Source organism: Pseudophryne corroboree, chromosome 2 (assembly GCF_028390025.1).
Source record: "Pseudophryne corroboree isolate aPseCor3 chromosome 2, aPseCor3.hap2, whole genome shotgun sequence".
Classification (NCBI taxonomy): domain Eukaryota; kingdom Metazoa; phylum Chordata; class Amphibia; order Anura; family Myobatrachidae; genus Pseudophryne; species Pseudophryne corroboree.
The window spans coordinates 125,038,361-125,052,640 of NC_086445.1; the positions used below are offsets into that span (position 1 = coordinate 125,038,361).

At 46.7% G+C, this 14,280-nt stretch overlaps 1 protein-coding gene across 2 annotated transcripts in view; it reads right to left on the reverse strand.

The window, feature by feature from the left end:
* The window catches only part of MTMR6 (myotubularin related protein 6), a 181,674-nt gene that overhangs the window by 85,335 nt on the left and 82,059 nt on the right, over nucleotides 1-14,280 (reverse strand). For both annotated transcript variants that reach the window (XM_063951686.1, XM_063951685.1), the window contains exons 2-3: nucleotides 3,087-3,200; nucleotides 1,624-1,786 (exon numbers count right to left, since the gene is read on the reverse strand). In XM_063951686.1, coding sequence (XP_063807756.1) covers nucleotides 1,624-1,786; nucleotides 3,087-3,116 — 193 coding nt within the window. In that variant the 5' untranslated portion in view covers nucleotides 3,117-3,200. The remainder of the gene's footprint in view (nucleotides 1-1,623; nucleotides 1,787-3,086; nucleotides 3,201-14,280) is intronic.

The following is a 14,280-nucleotide window of genomic DNA, read 5'->3' on the forward strand; positions in this document are numbered from 1 at the left end:
ACTTTGATATATGCCTTCAATACCACCTGACACCATTTACTGAACATCTGTTAGTTACCATGGACAAGTGTAGTAATCTGACAATGCCTATGACTCCCTGCTTCCTTTCTGTCTCCCGGATACATTATTAGTTTTGTTCATTTGGTTCTTGCCATTTACTCATATGGGTTATGACAGACTGACTCATTCAACACAGGGAGACACCTCCACCCCCTTTCTTTCCATTATACCAGGGCTCCCCTATTATAAGAGGACAGCCCCAAATTGGTCAGGCTGGTGTCTCTGCAGCAGTGTACCTAAAAATACAAACACACCATTTCCAAAATAAAGGTTACATCAGTTACTGTGGCCTCATAATCCTTTTACACTATTGTATTAAAGATAAAATTACATATTGTTTTTCTTCTCTCTCAGATCTTAATATTTCAAATGGGATACCCCTCTCCCAAATAAATAAGTACAGAAAAACTACATGAAAAATCACACTCTCTATGAAAGACCAAAGCAAGATTATCAAACCTTGGAGTCTCTGTCACGGTCAGCCAATCACAACTGGTCATTGTGGGAAAACACTTGTGATTGGTCGGTTATAAAAGTATAGTCCTGGGGGCATCCCAGCTTTGATAAATTTGCTTTGCTGGTTCATATTTTCAAAGTGGGGGGGTGGAGGTCATTGCTTTATGGGAATTTTTCAGTGCCCACACCCTGCTCTGACCTCGCATGCAAGAAATCTTTATCCTAAATTCAGTGCATTACCTTATATTCTACATCTTGTTGTGTCTTGTATTTGAATTGATAATATTTTTCAGAGTATTGAGGATAAGTCTTTTAAAGTAGAGGCATGGGATTAATCATACATAATTAGGGGTCTATTCATGAAGCAGTGAAAAGAGTGGAAAAGTGAGCCAGTGGAGAAGTTGCCCATGGCAACCAATCAGCTGCTACATATAATTTTATAGAATGCACTTGATAAATGTTACTCAATGATGACTGGTTGCCATGGGCAACTTCTACACTTTTTTCACTGCTTCACGAATAGACCCCTTAGAGCTTGTCCTATAAGGATTTACCAAAATATTTTTTTTTAATGAAACGTCTGTCCATTCTCCTCCTGAATAAATGTTTTAGCGGTGCCCCTCACAGTGCCTTTGGATATGACTCCTGGAGATCAGCTCTACATGTATAACCTCCCCACTAAGCAGCAGAAATTAGCTTTTTCAATGTCACTTTTTTTACATATCTGTATTAGAGAGCAAATACCTGTATCTAAATGTACTGTATGCTAAACGCCTTGGAGAGAGATAAAGTGGACGGAGATAAAGTATCAGCCAGTCAAGCTCCTAACTGACATGTTCCAGGTTGTGTTTGAGAAATGACAATTAGGAGCTGATTGGTTGGTACTTTATCTCCGTCCACTTTATCGCTTTCCAAGGCTTCGTACATAGACCGCTTATGTGGAGATGTACTATGTCTTGGAGAGAGATAAAGTTAAGAGATAAATTACCAGCCAATCAGCTTTTAACTGCCATATTACAGGCTGTGTTTGTTAAGAGATGATTGGCTAGCAGTTCCCTCTCTCAAAGGCTTAGTACATATGCCCCTAACTCATTAAAGACTCCTTACCTGGCTTTGAAAGTTGGAGCAGAGAGTTGTAGATGTCGTGACAGTCTCTCTCTCTCGGAACCACAAAATGGACCACACGAAAGTTCTTGCACTGTATCACCAGGGGGCAGCCAGAGGTAGTGAGGGCGAGCTTCTCCACCGCAGCAATGTGATGGTGTAAAATCTATAGTCAACCATAATACACATTTTAAAGTCAGGGGCGACCACCTCGGCCTGGTGGATACGTCTAAACCTACACTTCTCATTTCCTTTTATATCGGGGCTATTGTGTATATCTTATAGAGTACACAAGTGATGCCAATATGTCTAACTTCCAGTAACTAATATCTTTATCATGTACTATCTAATATCAGAGGTCATTCGGAAAATGGCGCATTTTAAGGAATAATACATCCCCATACTGTAAATTATTACAGGTACTCCATGACACCTCTGTATTACTTTATATGGTCCAGAACTCTTATAGTATCCTTATATGCTACAGCGCATATCGTCTCTTACTCCATTGTGACTACTATAGGGAGATTCCTAAAGCTTCTTATTAAATCCACCCCCTAATCTCCTCATATGGTATGGCATATGTCACCCACTTACTCCCTTGGATTTAGACTAGCCCTATAAATGATATTATATTATATAGGGCATATATCATCCTGTGACTGCACTTTACTTATAATATCTGTATACTTTATAGTGAGGTGTATATAATACCATGTTTTATTATGCGCAATCTTCTATTGCTTGTAATGGACATACAGTATAATAGCTTATTTTGGTTACAGAATGTAAGAAATTAGTTTTGGTTTTGTTCTTTATTCGCTTTATACTGTATGTCTAAATCTGGGCCAATTATTGGCAGATCTGTGGCATATAGGAAAATATACCCCCTCCCACTCCCTGCCCAATTACCACCTAGGGCTAAATGTAACAGACTGGGAGAAGCAGGAAGTACGGGACTTTATGCGAGTACGGGTGGGTTTTTAAAGGGGCAATCATTTACACGGCATAACTATGTCCAATTATTTTAGATATGGATATGTGACGGACCATTGTCCTACTTAAATAAAATATACAGGAAAAACAAGTGTTCAACATACAAGGAAATAAAGAAACAAAAAAAATCCACATTTATTTATTTTAATATTATGGATAGTGATATACGGTATCCACATACAATCAAGGTGGTTGTTGTTCTTCAAATATATGGTCTGGTAACCACTTGTACAGTCTCCTCTAAGGAAAGGTCTGAATAAGACACAGACTGGGGCAGATGTATTAATGCTGGAGAAGTGATAAAAGAGTGATAAGTGCAAGGTGATAATGCACCAGCCAATCAGCTCTTAACTGTCAATTTACATATTGGAGCTGATTGGCTGGTGTGTTACCATCTTGCGCTTATCACTGCTTTGTCACTTCTGCAGGCTAAATACATCTGCCCCAGTGTTATATACAGAGGTACATACCCAGATCTCTCTCTGCGAGTCTATGAACATTAAGTGGGTGGCTGTAAGATACAGAGTGCCTGACGTGTATCTGTTGTTAGGACTGAAACGATCCAATAACTTCACCTGCTCCACCTTCAAGAACAAACAAGAAAAATTAGTTAATTTACAAGGCACATGCTTTCCTTGTATTCTGACATATAAAACACGGATATTTACACCTCTCATATCAGATACAAACACAAATACATGACCCTGCCGACCTCTGCAGAAAACATTCACGAGTCCAACAATATATAGGGCCCTGGATCCAGAGAAACATACTGGAAATACCCTGATACTATCCCTTAGGCTACTACTTACCTCATGGCAGTAGACTGATATGCAATTGTATTGCACATGTAAATGGATGTGAAAATAAAAATAATTGTAAGACATTAAATGGTACATATTTGGATCAGTGTTTTTGCAGTGTCTTGTGTAAGATAAGGACGTATTTTGGATATGTTTTTTAGATGTATGTAACATGATTTGGAGACAGATTGAATGTGTGGAACAAAGGACAGTTCAGAGTCAAGGATAACATCTAGGCAACGAGCTAGTGGGGTAGGTTGGATAGTCTCAGTCAACAGTGATAGAGATATCAGGTTGGTAACTACTCTTGGCTGGCGGGAAAATAATTAAATCTGTTTTGGAAATGTTGAGTTTGAGGTGGCGAGATAACATCCAAGTTGAAATGGCAGACAGGCATCCAGTGTATGCTATAAGCCGCCCGATATTAATTTGCCTAATGAGGAATTGTTACTGAAGCAAATCGAAAAAGCGGGAGGATTAGGAGACGTAATAGTTTTGGGAGATTTTAACTGTCCAGAAATAAATTGGACAAATGATTCATGTGATACTGCTAAAGGTAATAGGTTTTTAAATACACTAAAAATGATAACTACTTACTTCAACTAATCAGGGAATCAACTAGGTACAATGCAATCTTAGACCTGTTACTAACAAACAATGGGGAATGGATATCAGATATTATAGTAGGGGAGCCCATGGGAAACAGTGACCACAATATGGTCGCATTCAATATAGGTTTCCACATACAGCCCTATATAGGCTCAACAAAGACTCTTAACTTTAGAAAAGCCAACTTTGACAGGATGAGGGAAGCTTTAAGGGACATTGACTGGGAAATGTTGTTTCAAGGCAAGAATACTACAGAGAAAAGGACATTTATGGTAGACTTATCATTGTGAAATCTCTTTCTGCAAAGTACATTGGGTTCCACAGGGAAACATCGGGTGTAGAGTGGATCTTGATCCAGAGAGGCACTAACAGGCTAAAACTTTAGGATGTCCCAGGATGCATTGTGGGGCCTCTTCTATAACCCCGCCTCCAGGCACTGAGAGCTCAGATTTGAGTTGGTGCCTGTAGAAGCAGTCACTAACAGGTGGGCTGCACTGGGCAGCCCTGAAAAAGATTTTTCTGACAGAAAATTTCTTAAAAACTGGGCTTGTAGCACTGTATGTCAATGTACTTCACAGAAAGAGATTTAACAATGGTAAGTCTACCATAACTCTTCTTTTCTGCAACAGGGTACATTGGTATTCCACAGGGAAACATCAGGTGATGTCCTAAAACAGTTCCTCAAGGGAGGAGACGCGTCTTAGCGGGTATGAGTACATGGCATCCAAAGGAAGCATCCTGGGAGGCTGAAGTATCAAAGGCATAGAACCTAATGAACGTGTTTACCGAGGACCACGTAGCCGCCTTGCACAATTGTTCAGCGGATCCGCCATGGTAGGCCGCTCGAGACGGTCCAACAAACCGAGTAGAATGGCCAATAATAGCAGTAGGAACTGGAAGTCCAGCCTGTGCTTAAGCTTGTGCATTCATCATTCTAATCCATCTGGCCAGGGATTGCATATTCGCATGCCAGCCACGTTTGTGAAAACCAAACCATACAAAGAGGGAATCTGACCTCCAGACAGAGGCAGTCCTCTCAACGTATATACGGAAAGCCCATTTAAGGTCCACTGACTCAAGAGGTTTGAATGGAGACTCTTGCAGGGCATTCAGGACAACAGAGAAATCCCATGGAGCCACAGGAGGGACAAAGGGAGGCTGAATCCGTAAAAAACCCTGAGTGACAGTATGAACGTCAGGAATAGACACAATTTTTCTCTGAAACCACACTGACAAGGCAGATATATGAACCTTGAGGGAGGCCAGACGAAAGCCGAAGTCCAGGCCTTGTTGCAGAAAAGCCAGAAGTCTGGAAGTTCCGAATTTGTATGCATCATAATTCTTAGCAGCACACCAGGTGAAGTAAGAATTCCAGAGAGTGTAATATATCTGTGCAAATGCCGGTTTTAGGGCATTTAGCATAGTTTGGATAACTGCCTCAGAGAATCCTTTGGCCCTCAGGAGTGATGCTTCAAGGGCCACGCCGTGAAAGCGAATCTGGACAGATCCGGGTAGACACAAGGAGCCCTGAACAAGGAGGTCTGGGAGTTGAGGAAGTAGAAGAGGACGCTCTATCGATATACCCTGCAGGTCTGAGAACCAATGCCGTCTGGGCCACGCTGGAGCGACTAGAAGTAGTATTCCTCCTCCTTGTTCGAACATCCGTAGTACCCTGGGCAGGAGTGACACTGGAGGGAACACATAGGGCCGCCAAAAGTTCTATGTGTCCACGAACGCTGCTTGAGGATCCCTGGTTCTTGATCTGAAGACCAGAAATTTGCGATTGTGTCGAGACACCATCAGGTCTACATCTGGTAGGCCCCATTTGTCCACTAGGAGTTCAAAGACTTCCTGATGAAGACTCCACTCTCCGGCATGCACGCCCTGACGACTGAGAAAAACCGCTTCCCAGTTGAGGACTTCTAGAATGAACAGTCAATATTGCTGGCAGATGGCGTTCCGCCCAACAAAGGATTTTTGACACTTCCATCATTGCCATGCAGCTTCGAGTGCCTCCTTGATGGTTTATGCATGCCACCATGGTGCCGTTGTCTGACCGTACTTGAACAGGCCTGTTCTTTAACAGAGGCAGGGCGAGACACAAAGCACTGAACACTGCCCGCAATTCCAGAATGTTTATCGAGAGGAGTGATCCCTCCGGGTCCACCGACCCTGGGAAGAGTGTTGCTCCAACACAGCGGCCCAGACCCTCATACTGGCATCCGTAGTCAGTAGTTGGGGATCCAGAAGGGATGGCCTCTGTTGAACTGCTGGTCCTGTAGCCACCAGGTCAGTGATAGACGAACCTCCGGAGTCAAGGAGAGCATGTGAGACCTGATCCGATGAGGTAGGCCTTCCCACTTGGAAAAGATTAACCTCTGCAGAAGGCGGGAATGAAATTGAGCATACTCTACCATGTCGAAAGCGGTACCATCAGGCCTAGTACTTGCATCGCCGATGTATCAACACTCTTGGGCGAGAGAGGAAGTATATTATCCTGACTGTATGTGTCCAGCAGTGCCCCCAGGTGCACTATGCTCCGAGCAGGGACCAGCGAGGACTTCTTCCAGTTGATCAGCCATCTGTGGGCTTGTAGGAAATTTTACTGTCAGTTGCAGATGACTGAGGAGGACATTGTGGGAGTTTGCCAGGATCAGCAAATCGTCCAGATCCGGCAGGATCCTTACTCCCTGGCAACGGAGATGAGCCGTCATCACGGGCAGAACCTTGGTGAAGATCCGAGGGGCCGTGGCCAGTCCAAACGGCAGAGCCTGGAAATTATAGTGAAGGTTGCTAATAGCAAACCGCAGATATTGCTGATGCGATATGGCAATAGGTATGTGCAGGTAAGCATCTTTTATATCCAGGGATACCATATAATCTCCGGGTTCCATGGCCATTACAATTGAGCGCAATGTTTCCATACGGAACTTGGATACTCTCACAAACTTGTTCAGTGATTTGAGGTTGAGCATAGGCTGGAAAGACCCATTGGGTTTCGGTACTAGAAACAGGGTTGAGTAGTATCCTCTGCCTCTCTAGGATAGAGGTAATGGCCCCACTACCCCTGTATCCAGGAGGGACCTCACAACCATTTATAGAGCTTGCGCCTGTAACGGTTACGAAGGGATAACCGTTGTGTAGAACTGGCGAGGGGGATACCACTTGAAAGAGACTGCATACCCGTGAGAGACAATTTATCGTACCCATGTATCTGAAGTGGTCATTAACCAGATCTGGGTGAATCGCAGAAGTCGGCCTCCCACCCTGGGATCTCCCAGGGGGAGGCTTTTCCCGTCATACAGCAGGCTTGTCGTGTTTAGAAGCAGACTGACGGGGTGCCCAGGATTGTTTAGCCTTGGGCTTTGTGGTTTTGGAAGCACGAGATTGTCTCGGGTATGCCTAACTTTTTGCATTCCCTTGAGGCCGAAAGGAGCGAAAAATGGTACCTTTTGCCCTCTGTGCAGAAGGAATAGGGAGAAAGGCAGTCTTAGCAGCCGCCAAGTCAGCCACAATTTTATTGAGGTCTTCCCCAAACAGGATGTCTCCCTTAAAAGGGAGTACCTCCAAGGTCTTTTTGGAGTCCAGTTCCACCTTCCATGATCTCAACCACAGAATACGGCGAGCCAGGATGGACATAGTCGATGCCTTGGCCATCAGCACACCTGCCTCAGAGGACGCCTCCTAAATGTAATAGGCGGCGGTGGTCATGTGAGACAGGTACTGTCTGGCAATGTCAGATATATCCTGAGGCAGCTCTTTCTCTAATGCCTGAATCCATGCTTCAATTCCTTTTTGCAGCCCAAGAGGCTGCTATAGTGGGTCTATGTACAGCACCTGTAAGGGAGAAAATAGACTTCAGACATCCTTCCACACACTTATCTATCGGTTCCTTCAGTGAGGTGACAGTGGTTACAGGCAGAGTAGACGACACCACCAGACGGGTGAATTTTCCCACTTGTTACACAACTCTGTAGGGAGAGTATAGCGAGCTAACAGCCTTTTAGACAGGGAGAATTTCATTACTGGAAAAGACCATTTTTCTTGTTGTATGCCCACTAGATGGTCAGAAAAAAATAAGAATTTACTCACCGGTAATTCTATTTCTCGTAGTCCGTAGTGGATGCTGGGGACTCCGTAAGGACCATGGGGAATAGACGGGCTCCGCAGGAGACTGGGCACTCTAAAGAAAGATTTAGGACTACCTGGTGTGCACCGGCTCTTCCCCCTATGACCCTCCTCCAAGCCTCAGTTGGGACACTGTGCCCGGAAGAGCTGACACAATAAGGAAGGATTTTGAATCCCGGGTAAGACTCATACCAGCCACAACAGTCACACCATATAACTCGTGATAGGAACCCCGGTTAACAGTATGATAACAATGGAGCCTCTGACCAGATGGCTCGCCATAACAACCCGATTTGTGTAACAATAACTATTTACAAGTATTGCAGACAATCCGCACTTGGGATGGGCGCCCAGCATCCACTACGGACTACGAGAAATAGAATTACCGGTGAGTAAATTCTTATTTTCTCTAACGTCCTAGTGGATGCTGGGGACTCCGTAAGGACCATGGGGATTATACCAAAGCTCCCAAACGGGCGGGAGAGTGCGGATGACTCTGCAGCACCGAATGAGAGAACTCCAGGTCCTCCTCAGCCAGGGTATCAAATTTATAAAATTTTGCAAACGTGTTTGCCCCTGACCAAGTAGTAACTCGGCAAAGTTGTAAAGCCGAGACCCCTCGGGCAGCCGCCCAAGATGAGCCCACCTTCCTTGTGGAATGGGCTTTTACAGATTTAGGCTGCGGTAGTCCCACCGCAGAATGCGCCAGCTGAATAGTGCTACAAATCCAGCGCGCGATAGTCTGCTTAGAAGCAGGTGCACCCAGCTTGTTGGGTGCATATAGAATAAACAGCGAGTCAGTTTTCCTGACTCCAGCCGTCCTGGAAACATAAATTTTCCGGGCCCTGACTACGTCCAGAAACTTGGAATCCTCCAAGTCCCTAGTAGCCGCAGGCACCACAATAGGTTGGTTCAAGTGAAAAGCTGATACCACCTTCGGGAGAAACGGAGGACGAGTCCTCAACTCTGCCCTATCCATATGGAAAATCAGATAGGGGCTTTTACAGGACAAAGCCGCCAATTCTGACACACGTCTGGCCGAAGCCAGAGCCAACAACATAACCACTTTCCACGTGAGATATTTTAAATCCACAGTCTTAAGTGGCTCAAACCAATGTGATTTCAGGAGCTCCAAAACCACATTGAGATCCCAAGGTGCCACTGGGGGCACAAAAGGAGGCTGAATATGCAAAACTCCCTTGACAAAAGTCTGAACTTCAGGCAGTGAAGCCAGTTCTTTCTGGAAGAAAATCGACAGGGCCGAGATCTGGACCTTAATGGACCCCAATTTGAGGCCCAACGTCACACCTGCTTGCAGGAAATGCAGGAATCGACCCAGGGGAAATTCCTCCGTTGGGGCCTTCTTGGCCTCACACCAAGCAACATATTTTCGCCAAATGCGGTGATAATGTTTTGCGGTGACATCCTTCCTGGCTTTGATCAGGGTAGGGATGACTTCCTCCGGAATGCCTTTTTCCTTTAGGATCCGGCGTTCAACCGCCATGCCGTCAAACGCAGCCGTGGTAAGTCTTGGAACAGACAGGGTCCCTGCTGCAGCAGGTCTTGTCTGAGCGGCAGAGGCCAAGGGTCCTCTGCAAGCATCTCTTGAAGCTCCGGGTACCAAGCTCTTCTTGGCCAATCCGGAGCCACGAGAATAGTTCTCACTCCTCGCTTTCTTATTATTCTCAGTACTTTGGGTATGAGAGGTAGAGGAGGAAACACATAAACCAACTGGTACACCCACGGTGTCACTAGAGCGTCCACAGCGATCGCCTGAGAGTCCCTTGACCTGGCGCAATATCTTTTTAGCTTTTTGTTGAGGCGGGACGCCATCATGTCCACCTGTGGTTTTTCCCAACGGTTTACCAGCATCTGGAAGACTTCTGGATGAAGTCCCCATTCTCCCGGGTGGAGGTCGTGCTAACATATGATTCTCTGCCCATCTGAGAATCCTTGTGACTTCTGCCATTGCCCTCCTGCTTCTTGTGCCGCCCTGTCTGTTTACATGGGCGACCGCCGTGATGTTGTCTGATTGGATCAGTACTGGCCGGTTCTGAAGCAGGGGTCTTGCTTGGCTTAGGGCATTGTAAATGGCCCTTAGCTCCAGAAATTTTATGTGAAGCGAAATCTCCTGATTTGACCACAGTCCTTGGAAATTTCTTCCCTGTGTGACTGCACCCCAGTCCCGAAGGCTGGCATCTGTGGTCACCAGGACCCAGTCCTGTATTCCGAATCTGCGGCCCTCTAGTAGATGAGCCCTCTGCAGCCACCCTAGCAGCAACACCCTGGTCCTTGCCGACCGGGTTATCCCTGCTGCATCTGGAGATGGGACCCGGACCATTTCTCCCGCAGGTCCCACTGGAAAGTCCTTGCGTGGAACCTTCCGAATGGATTTGCTTTGTACGAAGCTACCATTTTTCCCAGGACTCGTGTGCATTGATGTACCGACACCTGTCCTGATTTTAGGAGGTTTCTGACTAGAGATGACAACTCCTCGGCTTTTTCCACTTGGAAGAAACACCTTTTTTCTGGTCTTCCAGAATCATTCCCAGGAACAGAAGATGTGTCGCCGGGACCAGCTGTGACTTTGGAATATAGAGAATCCAGCCGTGCTGTTGCAGCACTTCCCGAGAAAGTGCTACCCCCACTACCAACTGTTCCTTGGACCTCGCCTTTATCAGGAGATCGTCCAATTACGGGATAATTAAAACTCCCTTCTTGCGAAGGAGTATCATCATTTCGTCCATTACCTTGGTAAAGACCCTCGGTGCCGCAGATAACCCAACGGCAGTGTCTGGAACTGATAGTGACAGTTCTGTACCACACATCTGAGGTACTCCTGGTGAGGAGGGTAAAAGGGGACATGCAGGTACGCATCCTTGATGTCCAGGGAGACCCTGAAATCCCCCTCGTCCAGGCTCGCAATAACCGCCCTGAGCAATTCCATCTTGAACTTGAATCTTTTGATATAAGAGTTCAAGGATTTTAATTTTAATATGGGTCTCACCGAACCGTTCTGTTTCGGTACCACAAACATTGTGGAATAGTAACCCCTTCCTTGCTGAAGGAGGGGCACCTTGACAATCACTTGTTGTGATTATAGTGTTGAATAGCCACCAACACCGCCTCCCTGGCAGAGGGAGGTGCCGGTAAGGCAGATTTTAGGAAACGGCGGGGGGAAGAACGTCTCGAACTCCAGCCTGTACCCCTGAGATACTACTTGAAGGACCCAGGGATCCATGTGAGAGAGCCCACTGGTGCTGAAATTTCTGGGACGGGCCCCCACCGTACCCGGGTCCGCCGGAGCAGCCCCAGCATCATGCTGTGGACTTACCGGACGCAGGAAGGACTTCTGCTCTTGGGAACTAGCTGTGTGCTGCAGCTTTTCCCTCTACCTTTGCCTCTCGGCAGAAAGGATGAGCCTCTAGCCCTCTTGCATTTCTGGGTCCGAAAGGACTGTACCTGATAATACGGTGCTTTCTTTTGCTGTGGGGTAGCCTGTGGCAAAAAAGTCTATTTCCCAGCAGTAGCTGAGGAAACGAGGTCTGAAAGACCATCCCCAAACAGTTCTACCCCCTTATAGGGCAAACTTCCATGTGCCGATTCAAGTCGGCATCGCCTGACCATTGCCGAGTCCATAACTCTGGCAGCAATGGACATAGCGCTTATTTTTGATGCCAGCCGGCAAATAACCCTCTGTGCATCACGCATGTATAAGACCACGTCTTTTATATGCTCTAATGTCAGCAAAATATTGTCCCTATCCATAGTATCAATATATTCCGACAGGGAATCTGACCACGCAGCGGGAGCACTGCACATCCATGCCGAAGCAATGGCTGGTCGCAATATAATGCCCGAGTGTGTGAATATATCTTTTAGGGTAATCTCCTGCTTTCTATCAGCAGGTTCCTTCAGGGCGGCCGTATCCGGAGACGGTAGTGCCACCATTTTTGATAAGCGTGTAAGCGCTGTATCTACCCTAGGGGGTGTTTCCCAACGTGACCTATCCTCTGGCGGGAAAGGGTACGCTGCCAATTACCGTTTAGAAATTATAAATTTCTTATCGGGGGAAGACCACGCTTCCTCACACACCTCATTTAATTTCTCAGATGCAGGAAAAACTACTGGTAGTTTTCTCTCACCAAACATAATACCCTTTTATGTGGTACCTGGGGTATTATCATAAATGTGTAATACATTTTTCATTGCCTCAATCATGTAACGGGTGGACCTATTTGGAGGGTACACTAGTCTCATCGTCGTCGACACTGGAGTCGGTATCCGTGTCGACATCTGTGTCTGCCATCTGAGGTAGCGGGCGTTTTAGAGCCCCCGATGACATTTGAGACGCTGGAACAGGCACAAGCTGAGTAGCCGGCTGCTCTATGTCGTCAACCTTTTGTGTAAGGAGTTGACACTTTCACGTAATTCCTTCCATAAGTCCAACGACACAGGTGTCGACCCCGCAGGGGGTGACATCACATTCACAGGCATTTACTCCGCCTCCACATAATTTTCCTCCTCATACCTGTCGACACCACAGTACCGACACACAGCAGACACACAGGGAATGCTCTTACAGAGGACAGGACCCCACAAAGCCCTTTGGGGAGACAGAGGGAGAGTATGCCAGCACACACCAGAGCGCTATATATCACAGGGATATCACCTATACAATGTGTTTTCCCCTTATAGCTGCATAATATAGTTATACTGCGCCTAATTTGTGCCCCCCCTCTCTTTTTAACCCTTTTCTGTAGTGCAGGACTGCAGGGGAGAGCCAGGGAGCTTCCTTCCAGCAGAGCTGTGAGGGAAAATGGCGCCAGTGTGCTGAGGGAGATGGCTCCGCCCCTTTTTTGGCGGGCTTTCTCCCGCTATTGTAAAAGTTCTGGCAGGGGTTAATAAACACCTATATAGCCCCAGGGGCTATATATGGTGTCAGTTCGCCAGCCAAGGTGTTAATATTGCTGCTCAGGGCGCCCCCCCCCCAGCGCCCTGCACCCATCAGTGACCGCAGTGTGTGGTGTGCATGAGGAGCAATGGCGCACAGCTGCAGTGCTGTGCGCTACCTTGGAGAAGACAGAAGTCTTCAGCCGCCGATTATCCGGACCACCTTCTTGCTTCTGGCTCTGTAAGGGGGACGGCGGCGCGGCTCCGGGAACGGACGACGAGGTCGGGTCCTGTGTTCGATCCCTCTGGAGCTAATGGTGTCCAGTAGCCTAAGAAGCCCAAGCTACCACCACTTAGGTAGGTTCGCTTCTTCTCCCCTTAGTCCCTCGGTGCAGTGAGCCTGTTGCCAGCAGGTCTCACTGAAAATAAAAAACCTAACATATACTTTCTTCCTAGGAGCTCAGGAGAGTCCCTAGTGTGCATCCAGCTCGGCCGGGCACAGAAATCTAACTGAGGCTTGGAGGAGGGTCATAGGGGGAGGAGCCAGTGCACACCAGGTAGTCCTAAATCTTTCTTTAGAGTGCCCAGTCTCCTGCGGAGCCCGTCTATTCCCCATGGTCCTTACGGAGTCCCCAGCATCCACTAGGATGTTAGAGAAATAACGTTTAAGTTACATTCTGACGTTCAAAACGATCAGATTTCTTAGACACCGTAGTGGAATCCTCGTCATCATTAGTGATTTGTAGGATCTGCTTAATAGCAACCACTAAGTTAGGGACATCAACCTGAGTAGTGGATTCCTCGTCAGAAGCAGCTGTGTCAGTGTCTGATGGGACAGTTTACTCCCCATCCTCATCAGAAGAATCTTCTGAGAGATTAGTGGATTGTGAGGAGGAAGTAGCTCGCTTAGATGACTCCGCGATGCGAGAGTGACTTGGGGCAGTTTTATGTCTAACCAAGGAGTGACTCCATTGCTGCAACTGGGTAGACAAATTACCCGCCCAAGGCGGATTTAATTTACCGGATGTGGATTATCAAATCGACAGTGTCTAGGTCGACAGTCACTAGGTCGACAGGGTTTCTAGGTCGACATGTGCTAGGTCGACAGGTCAAAAGGTTGACATGAGTTGTTTTTATTTTTTGTGTCGTTTTCTGCGTACAGTGACTGGGAAGCCGAATTAGTGCATCGTGCCCCCTCGCATGGCTCGCGAGCTTCGGGCAAGGTGCCTCG